At 45.0% G+C, this 10,251-nt stretch overlaps 1 protein-coding gene across 1 annotated transcript; it reads right to left on the bottom strand.

The window, feature by feature from the left end:
* Nucleotides 1-3,147: 3,147 nt before the first annotated feature.
* On the bottom strand, nucleotides 3,148-7,712 carry S100a11 (S100 calcium binding protein A11). Its single transcript, XM_052730872.1, has 3 exons — nucleotides 7,603-7,712; nucleotides 4,325-4,477; nucleotides 3,148-3,429 (listed from the first exon to the last, which is right to left on the bottom strand). Exons 2-3 carry the CDS (start codon nucleotides 4,469-4,471, stop codon nucleotides 3,274-3,276), a joined length of 303 nt encoding a protein of 100 aa, XP_052586832.1. The 5' UTR covers nucleotides 4,472-4,477; nucleotides 7,603-7,712; the 3' UTR covers nucleotides 3,148-3,273.
* Nucleotides 7,713-10,251: the final 2,539 nt, after the last annotated feature.

Genomic DNA, 10,251 nt, shown 5'->3' with positions numbered 1-10,251 from the left:
GTCCTCTCCGTATCTCTGGAACTGGGCCATGAACTGGAGGTGGAACTCTCAGTTCAGGAGCCTTTATATATTTGCATAATGATTTAACTTATAGCATCTTTATTTGTTTCTTTTTTCTTCATGTGTCTTGTTCTCATTTTCTATGCATTTGATTTTTTTTTGTTCTACTTATTTGGACTTTTAATCATTTACATGCTAACAGTCTTTCAGATTGCTATGACTTTTCTACCTGAGGGTTTAGGGAAAATGAGGGCTCTCATGTACTCTCTTGATGGTCCCTTTCTTTATTCTCTCACATGTTGTTCTCCTTTGTTGCTCCCCTCTCTCGTGTTTTTTTACAACTTATATACCCCAACTAACTCTTTCAGGCAATACAGGAGTCATAGAGAAGCTACGTACCACTTCTCAAGTGAATGATTATAAGTAAAAAAAAAAGCATGTCCCAGGAAGGGGAAAGGCAAATCAAACTAACCAGTGACCATGTGAACAATTTGAACAAACACTCTGTAACTAGAAGTCATAAATTCTGAATTCTCCTAGATCTTAGAGTTGCCTGGTGAGTGCTGGGACAACAAGACACTAAGGGTGTCATAGATTCTCTAGTTCAGGCTCAGGTACCATATATCTTTTCGTATCAGCTCAAGTCTGCATTTGAAGATTCTGTGATGCTTTAGATCTCAAAATGTACTTTGCTTTAAATCTCAAAATGTACCCTTTGTCCTGTGTGTGACTCTTGACCATTGAAAGAAGTCTGTAGCCCTTATTTTGGGGCTACAGAGTCAAATCGTTTTTTGAAGCCCTGACCAAATTGAGGTCAGGAATGGGTGCAAAAATTAATCATTTGCCCACTAGCAATAATTGGGCTGTTTTTGTATTTACAACCTATCCAGGCAGCTCAGCTATATCCTTGTGAACTAAAGATTGCTCATCTGGGATTGTTTATCTTAAAAACCATTAGCAAGGCATCTGGTCTAGTCTAAAGATATTTTGAGGCTAGTATCACCTAATCGTGCACAAGAAACCTATGACTGCAATTCTTAGCATTTAAGATTGAAGGAAATTAGCTAGCCTCTCTCCTAGACTCAAATGTTTTCCTAAATCATGAATCTGGGCTGTGATCTAAAACAGCTCCTAAGTGTGATTATTAGCCTCATGGAGCTTATCGGCCTTAGCTATGAAACATCTTAGTATTTATTTTTATTCATCAAAACTCTGTGTCAATTAGACAACATAGTTTAAGGAGGAGTCATCTTCCTGACAATCCACAGATATAAGTGCCCAGTAGATCAGAATGCTATCATGAGATAAACATATTACAATACAGGCAGTGGGAGACTCCCCACATCCATATATACCATGTCAAATACCATAGAAAAGCCTATAGCAGCAAACATATAGAGGGACAACAGAACCGAAAGACATTCTGGCGTCTATAGTCTCATGGCCTTGCCTAATGAGGTTATTCCTATCAGAGAGTTTTTCTACTGAGGGGCTGACACCTTGAACCCCAATTGCCACCTGCTGTTCCTCTGACATGGTTACTGGCTGCTGGCAGATGGGGAAGTAAGACATGGAAGAAAAGAGTTTGAAGCTGATTTCTGCATTCTTCGGTGGGACCACTATGTGTCATTGCCTGAGATGAGGCCAGTAGAGAGGATGGGCTGCAGGTGGGGAAGATGGTAAGTAACTTCAACCTGGGACAGGTTGAACCTGAGAGTGCAAGGTTCTCAAGAACAAGAATCTTCTCTGCCTTTTTCATTACTCCATGGGAGATGCTATGAACAGTCTTACTGTTCAAATTAGTAGTTGCTTAATTCATGAACACCCAAAACAAAAACTCCTGGTATTGTTTTGTGTAAAGGGGCGTAGGAGGCAGTTTTGAAGCTCAGGAGGCAGAACCAGGTAAGGAGATATAAGTGTCCCTGGTACCTAGACCGTCCAATGGCACACTTAGCACAGCACTCTCTTGAACTCATCAGCTCTGTCAAACCAGCCCCTTCTCCTAGCATCTCTCTACCATTCATTCTCTTTGCAGGGAGCAGGCACTCCATACGAGTTTCTTGTCAGAATTTTCAGTTAACAGCTTGACACTAATTGGTCTTACTTCTTACCAGAATCTAGTGTCACCAGGCAAGTAAAGATCTCCCAGTTAGTCCCCTGGGAGATCTTTATGGACCAGATGTCCCTGATGTCTCAAATGGGAGTCACTGATTCCTTGTAGGTCAACAGACCAGTATAACATTAATATGCTTGGTACTTTTCCATCTCTTCATTGGGGGTAATTTTAGGGTTTTGTTATTATTTTTTTAAATACAGGGTGCACCTGCAAAATGAATATGGAGACCTTTACAGGTTACAAACATCCCCCTATTCATGTGCCACTAGCCAATTAAGGAAGTCCTTTAGAGGAAGCTATACTTATACCTAAAAAGCATGGAACTAGTTAGCCTGAGGCACTAATTTTCATTTTGGATCTTCACAGGCTAAAATAACCTGAGTCTGGTCCATTTTGCTTAACTCCTTGGGAAGCATAAGGCACTGCTGAAACCTGCTTCTCTCACCTCATTTCTCTCTAATCTGTTATCTACTGGCTTCTCACCATCCTTTCTCTGTGCAGCTTGCAGGGGGGCTAGAGACTGAAGACATTCTATTAGCTAGAACCAGTCCATACCAAACACAAAGCACTGACAGCTCTTGCCCCATTCTGTCCCTTAACCTTCCCAGTTCCTTCTTCTGAAATGTCCTCTTCAGCCTTGAAATGCTTGCTTCTTCTGTCTTTCATATATCAGCAGTGCACTATCCAGCCACCGTGACATGCCCATTACCTTTCCTTCCTGGGACATCTGTCCTCACAGGACAATCCTTGGTTCTAGTTCTCTTCCCCACTAGAAATCCAAGGCAGGAGCTTGGCTGTTTGTATTCTCAGGGCCTGTGACATAGACATTTAATAAGTGAATGATGGCAACAAATGGCCTCTGTCCAGCAACCTTAGAAATATGAGCTGACTGACTGTATCACTCAATGGTTATAATTTTGTGCACACCCAAGAGACATCTTCACTGTTTACTAGGCAGTTTCTGGTAACAGCTTCCATTACATTCCTCCTATAAATCACCCTCCCCCACATAAACCTACCAACTCTCAGCATACATTAAAAAAAATGGCATCGTTTTATTTCTGCTAGTAGGAACGAGCTGGTGGGTGTGGTGGGCTCAGTGCAGGTGTGGATGGGAGAGGATGTGATGACTTGGTGGCTGAAGGGAAGTGGGAGGGTTAGATACACTTCTGAGAAGCCTTGAGGAAGGAATCATGGCATGCTATAGCCAAGCCACCAATAAGGTTGAGAAACTCTTGGAAATCTAGTTGCCCATCGCTGTTAAGATCCAACTTCTTCATCATGCGGTCCAGGACACCCGGGTCCTTCTGGTTCTGCAAAGACAAGACCATCTTTATATTTCACTTTCTACAGTGCTTTCAAATATGCTGCCACATCTTATTCTCAATAGAGTATAAGGTCCAGGAAAGGGGTTATTAATATTCCCCTTTTCAACATGAAGTAACAGATTCAAAGAGGTGAAGGGATCTGCTTTAGCAGCAGACTTGGACAGGAACCCAGACTTCCTTGCTCCTTGTCCTGTGTTTTTTCTGTGACTTTAAGGGTTATTCAACTTAGTAAAATTGTTGTGTGCAAGGTCCACATGTAAACCATATGGAAATGAGTGGTTTCAGGTAGAAAGTTATAGGTCCTGCCTAAGAAGCCTCATCCCCCACCTGAGTCTCTCTCTCTCTCTCTCTCTCTCTCTCTCTCTCTCTCTCTCTCTCTCTCTCTCTCCCTCTCTATCTCTCTGTCTCTCTCTCTCTCTCTCTCTCACACACACACACACACACACACACACACACAATCACCACTATCTATATTTGCATCTAGATTAATTTAGAAACTCCTCAGCCGTATTTCAAGTAGAATGAATTTCTGTCATAACCAGTGATGGGTGGCTATGCTGCATCAATTGTGTGAAGATAGAATATTATTTCCATCATTGCAGAAAACCTGATTGGACAGGGTTGCCCTACAGTCTTGGGGTGGAGGAATAAAATTTGAAGTGCTTCTGTTATGACACATGCCACTCTCAGTGCCAGGCACTTGCTGTGGCTCACATGGGGCTCACCCCAAGATCCAGGGACTCAGCAAGGGCTGAGAAATGGACCCTTGGCCTGGAGCTAGAGAGAAGGAGACAGATGCTGATCCTTCATGCTTGGCCATTCTGCCAGGCTCCTGTTTTTGTTCGGTGAGCAATCAGTGTATGGGGGCAGGGACAGGTACCTTGGTGAAGGCGGCCAGCTCTGTGTTCATGAAGCTGAGGAACTCAGTTTTGGAGAGTGTGCAGCTTTTCCCATCCTTCCCACTGTACTTTTGGAAAACAGCAATCAGGGATTCGATGCATCGCTCAGTCTCTGTAGGTTTGGACATTTTTGCCTTTGAAGAAAACAAAAAGGCAGAGCTCATTAAATATATAGCTAGAGAATGGAGAGTGCTGGAGGATCACAGTGCCTCGTTTCGGGTTGAAGCAGTTTCTTAGTGTCTGGCCCATTTATAGGGGGCCAGAGAAGTGCAGACACCACAGAAAGCAACAGCTTTTTTCTCGTAGCTCCACTATATGTGTTGCCGGTGCAGTAAGGCATTCCACATGGAGGTCCAAGTGTTTGAAAACACTACATGGTTCAGACGAGGGAGAAACTTTTCTAATAGTCTCAGACAGTGTGAGTAAATACATTCATAGCCTGTACACCCACACACACTTAGTGTAAGTAAATACACCTATAACCTGTGCACCCACCCCACACACACACACTGAACTTCGGAGGGAGATTACAGTGACCTGTTCCCCAAGAGCATGGAGAGGCTGCTGTGATGATTGAGATGTCATTAAAGTAACGCCAAACTCTTGAAACCCGTGCATTTCTTTGAAGAAAAATGAACAGCATATCTGGAATTGTGCATCCAAGATGGAGAGAGGACATATTAGATGTGCAGAAGTATATTCACTAGGTGTGGGGATGCATATACTTGGAGGATCAAGAGTTTGGGTTAACCTGGCCTACCTAGTGAAACCATACATATACTTTGTGTGTGTGTGTGTGTGTGTGTGTGTGTGTGTGTGTGTGTGTGTGTTTAAAACAGACAGCTATATACCATTAACTTTACTTGTACAGAACTGAGGCATGAGAGGGGAACTACCACGGCAGATCACCCCTAGGCTCTTGGCTCCCAGGTTTCTTTCTGCTGACATCTGCCTCTGCTTCATCCAAGTGCCACTCATTTCCAGAGGAATGGTAGGTGGAATTCCTTATGGCAGAGTTGAACCAAAGCTGTGGCTGTACCAGGAAGAACATCAGTTCAAATCCTGTGCAGGACTCTGCTTTTCTCACCGCAGAATTCCTAAAGGAAATTCTACTGGGTTGAGTCATTCTTCAGAAATCTGAGCCCAGAACCCAGAAGTGAGTTGTTGTGCTCCCCCTGGTGGATAAGAGCACAACTGCAGGATCTCTTGGACCCCGCCTGGCCACACCCTGAAGCTTTCTTGCTTGATATTAATTAACTACAATTTGGATGGATGTTAACAATTGCAACTTAGGATTTAGCCTTTGATTTCTCTCTAAGATGCACTCCCTGGGTACAAAAGATGAAAGCATTCAGACTGTGCAATAACACGTGCTAAAGATGACAAAAGCTAGCAGCCGCATGGCCCCTGGTTTCCCTTCCTAGCACCTGCTGTCTTTAGACACTTTACCATCAAAGTTGCACTCCTGTGGCCCGCTGCACCTAGGAACGTTCAGAGCACCTGAACCCTCTGGAGATAAATTCTTTTCAACAGTCACAATGTTGAATTTAAACTCCCCTACGGGGAACTTTTACTAAAGGAGAGAAAAGTGTTGGTAGGTTCAGGGCCTGGAGACCAAACAAAACACCACAGCCTAGAAACAAGTGTTTGCACAACATGCTCCTCCTATCGGAACTAAAATCTCCCTGCCTTATTATTAGTGTGTCACGTGGTAGCTGAAGGTTCGGCTTGGATTGGGGAGAAGGTTCCAGGCTGATGGGCCCAGCTCTGACCGGCTCCCACACCTACAGATGCTTCCTTCCCCTTCCCTTGTAGAAGGGATCGCAAGGGTGGGAAGGTTTTGGCCCCCGTGTGGCACGGTGGCTGAAAGAAAAGACACTCTCCACACCAGCACCCCTTCGTGTGGTGGGAACAGTGAGAGCAAGGAGAAAACACACACTGAAAGAATCTTTAAAACGCACCCTAAACATTCAACATTCCAGGAAAGCCTCCCCTTGACGGGAGCATGTGAAATACACCAGATAACTATTTCATTCTTAACCAACCCCAACGCTCTTCCTTGCAGCCTTCAGGGTCTCATCCATCTCCCTCCACCTCACAACCCGTTGGTGCTGGGCCCAAGGCACCCTGTGTGCTGAAAAGGGGAAGGAAAAAGTAAGTAGGAAGTGATAAGACACTGACACACCAAAGCAGGGTCTGCAAGCTTTTCTCTTTTTAAATCAAGGGGCAGCTGTGAATATTTTTAGCTCTCTATGGTCCTGTCACTCTTTCACTGTAGCCAGGCGCCAAGGGCGACGATACATAAAGTATAAGGGTGTGGGGGTGCCTGTCAACTTTATACATTTGATTTTCATATAATTTTCATGTATCACAAGGGATCATTTTCCTTTCGACTGTCTTCCAACCATTTAAAAACAAAATCTATGCTTAGCTTGGGGCTAGGGCAGAAACCCACTTGGGCCACTCTCCAAAGTCTGCTGATCTCTTCTTCACTGGAGAGACAAAGGGAAGTAGACTTTAGGGGTGAACTAGTAGGAAAGTCAGAAAAAACGAGGAAACAGGCAGGTGATGCAGGGAGTGGCTAAAAAAAAGATGGCAGGGAGGGGAGTAAAGGGGAGAGGAAAGGAGCGGGCTGGGAGGGACTGGCTTCCTCCCACATTCTTGCCCGCGCTTCCGCGGGCTGCAACAGGCTGCAGTTTCTGTGCGTGTGTGTGTGCCTTGGCCCTTTGCCCGCGGCTTCCCGCAGCTGATTTCCCCAGAACTCGGGAAGACTAAGTTCCGAAACGCTCACTCTCTGGTCTGCACGAACGCCTGGCGACGCCGCCCAGAATTCCCCCAGGTCTCCAGCTCTCAGGCGGAGTTCCTGGCGTTCCCGGAATCGGTGGCTTCGGCCGAGGTCCCCGATGCCCGCTGAGCACAGGGGCGCACGGCCCGGGGACTCTGGCGGCCGCACCCACCCGGGCCCCGAGGTCAGTCAGGAGACCGCACCCAGCCCTAAACCGTATCTCGCCTGGGAGAACAAAAAGATCCCCGTTTCTTCCCCCGGGCTGTCATTAGGGTGTAATTTGAGGGCTTCGTCGTGCCCTCCGCTCTTCTCTAATTGCCTCCTACACGGTTTCTTCTTCCTGATCTATGTTCTGCCATGTCCACACGTTAGTCCATGACACACCCGGCCAAGAGCACACGTAGCTCTGCCCTTTGTTCTTTTCTTTGAAGAGGAAGGAAAAAAAAAATCTAAAAGTTCAAAAATTAGGCTTACCAAGTTGGTGAGGAGCGGGGTCCGGCGGCAACTGTGGCTGACGACTGCGGGGACCGGAGTGGCGACCCTGGTCCCAGTCCCGCCCCTCAGCCTGACTCAGGCTGGGCCGGTCCCCGCCCCCGCCCCCGCCCCCGCCCCTCCGCAGGCCTCGGCCTGTCCCCGCTGCGTTCCCAACTCGCTTTGCCTAGACTCAGGCACAGGCACACCCATTGTCGTCCCTGGGACATAACAGGCCTCTCTCCCTCTCCCCTGTAATCTCGAAGATCGAAGATGGTTGCCTTTGGGGGAAGTCTGTCCACACTCCTAGCTCATTTCCGTGCCTGGGACCATTTGCACTTCAGGTTGGATAAGCAGAAGAATCCGCTAAAAAGAAGAATGGATAATAGTTGTCAAGAAGGTCCGTAGGAGCCAGGGCTGTCTATGATACTACACTGAAGATATTTAATAAACAGTGGTGATTAAAAAAAAAATTTTTTTTAAGATATGGTCTTCCATGTTGGGGATTATATGAAGCACTTCTGGCTCCTAATCCTAGGTCCATAACATCACTGCAGTACTTTTGTCAAGAACCTTCACCCCTCTGAGCTTTCATTTCCTCATCTAGAAACAAGTCATGTCGCCTTTACTATTTAGTAAGACGTTTAGGACTGTGACGTGTAGAGTGATGCCTTTGAGGAGACCCCAAAAGCTGCAGAGTAGATGTGAGTGGAGCGTTGTGTGAATGTGTCCTAGAGTCTGCTGCCAGCTTCTGCTATTGACTCCTGGGTACATGAGGCCAAACCCTCTTCTCCAATTTCATCTTTACTTCCGACTCACAGTTCCTAGCGCGTGTTTAGAACGCCATTCAACATGGTGGCTCTTGCCTGTAATCTCAGCACTTTCAAGGCTGAGGCAGGAGGACTGCTCCAAGTTTGAGGCCAACCTATGGGCTACATAGTGAGTTCCAGACCAGCCTAGGTTACAGAGTCTCAAAAGAAAACTAAAATCCAAACCAAAAGAAACTCATTTGAAAGCCCCATTTGGGGGGCTGGAGAGATGGCTCAGAGGTTAAGAACACTGACTGCTCTTCCAGAGGTCCTGAGTTCAATTCCCAGCAACCACATGGTGGCTCACAACCATCTGTAACGAGATCTGGTGCCCTCTTCTGAAAGCCCCATTTGTGTTTCAAACTCAAAAATTCAAGAAATAATTAGATTTCCCTATACCTCCCCGCACTTCTCCATTTCTGCCAATGATGTGGCCATTTTTCCATTTTCTTTACTTGAAAACATTACTACCATGTTTTTTAAAAAGTCTTTCTTACACAATTTTTTTTAAATCAAGACCCTTGTAATGTCAGTTTTATTGTACTTGGACCCACCCATCATTATTCTACCACACTCCCACTATCTCATTTACATTCCCACTCTCTTTTTCCTTTGATTTTATAACTGGGCCCTTGCCCTTCAATAAAACACACACACACACACACACACACACACACACACACACACACACACACACTTAATCAATAAAAAACAATACATTTTCCTGATGTGCAGTTTTGATCCACTGAGTAAGTAAGTAAGACGTGATACAATAAAAGTAACAAAGTGACTTTCTGGTACCTTTATATCAACAAAACTTCCAGGGTCAGGGAGCTGGCTACAAGGGTAAGGGTACATCCTCCAAGCCAATAGCCTAAGCTTGATCATGGGAACCCACAAGATGGAAAAAGCCACTTCCTTGGCCTTTGACCTCCACATGTGAGCTATGATGAGTCCCACACACACACAATAATTAATAACAAAATAAATAACTTTTTAAAATCTAAATTTCTTAGCCCCCTTTGGCTCTGAATAACCTGTTCAGCCCTAACGAATAAATTAAAGTGTCAATTTACTCTTTTGATTCTATCTAAGAACCTACTATGTGCCAAACACTGTTCTGGGCTCTGCAAACACAAACACGGGTGTGATACAGTGCCTGCTTTTGAGAATCTCCAGGGATGGACTTCACACAGATGGGGTGGCACATTGAAGGTGGCTGCTAGACTTCTTTAAAATCCTAAAGGTATGTGTGAGGTTTGCTGTAGTTGGAGGGCCCACCACCCAGCTCCCAAACAAATACACAGAGGCTTATTCTTTCTTATAGCGCCCGGCCTTAGCTTGATTTATTTCTAGCCAGCTTTTTTCGGGTTTTGTTTTTTTAACTTAAATTGTCCCATCTACCTTTTGCCTCTGGGCTTTTTTCCTTTACTTACTTCTGTAATCTTACGTTCAGTCTTACTCCATGGCTGGCTGGGTGACTGGGTGGTTGGCCCCTTCTCTTCTCACTCCTTGATCTCTCTTGCTTATCAATCTTCTTTCTCTCTCTTTCTTCCTCTGTGTATTCTTTCTGCCTGCCAGATCCACCTATCCTTTCTCCTACCTTGCTTTTGGCCATTCAGCTCTTTATTAGACCAATCAGGTGTTTTAGACAGGCAAAGTAGCACAGCTTTACAGAGTTAAACAAATGCAACATAAAAGAATGCAATATATCTTTGAATCATTAAAACAAATGTGCTACAGAATAAACAAATTTAACCCATCTTAAAATAATATTCAACAGCAGTTTTCTGCATAAGAGATTTTCCCCTCTCCCAAAGGAAGATATATAGCTTTTATCAGA

Source organism: Peromyscus californicus, unplaced genomic scaffold (assembly GCF_007827085.1).
Source record: "Peromyscus californicus insignis strain IS unplaced genomic scaffold, ASM782708v3 Scaffold_9__1_contigs__length_137607984, whole genome shotgun sequence".
Taxonomy (NCBI): Eukaryota; Metazoa; Chordata; class Mammalia; order Rodentia; family Cricetidae; genus Peromyscus; species Peromyscus californicus.
This window is presented reverse-complemented; position numbering and strand designations above follow the sequence as displayed.

Excerpts from the sequence above, each read along its gene's own strand:
- S100a11 (XM_052730872.1), bottom strand. The coding sequence starts at position 4,471 with ATGTCCAAACCTACAGAGACTGAGCGATGCATCGAATCCCTGATTGCT. Across the intron at positions 3,430-4,324 it reads AGCTGGCCGCCTTCACCAAG|AACCAGAAGGACCCGGGTGT; the intron begins GTACCTGTCCCT and ends TTGTCTTTGCAG.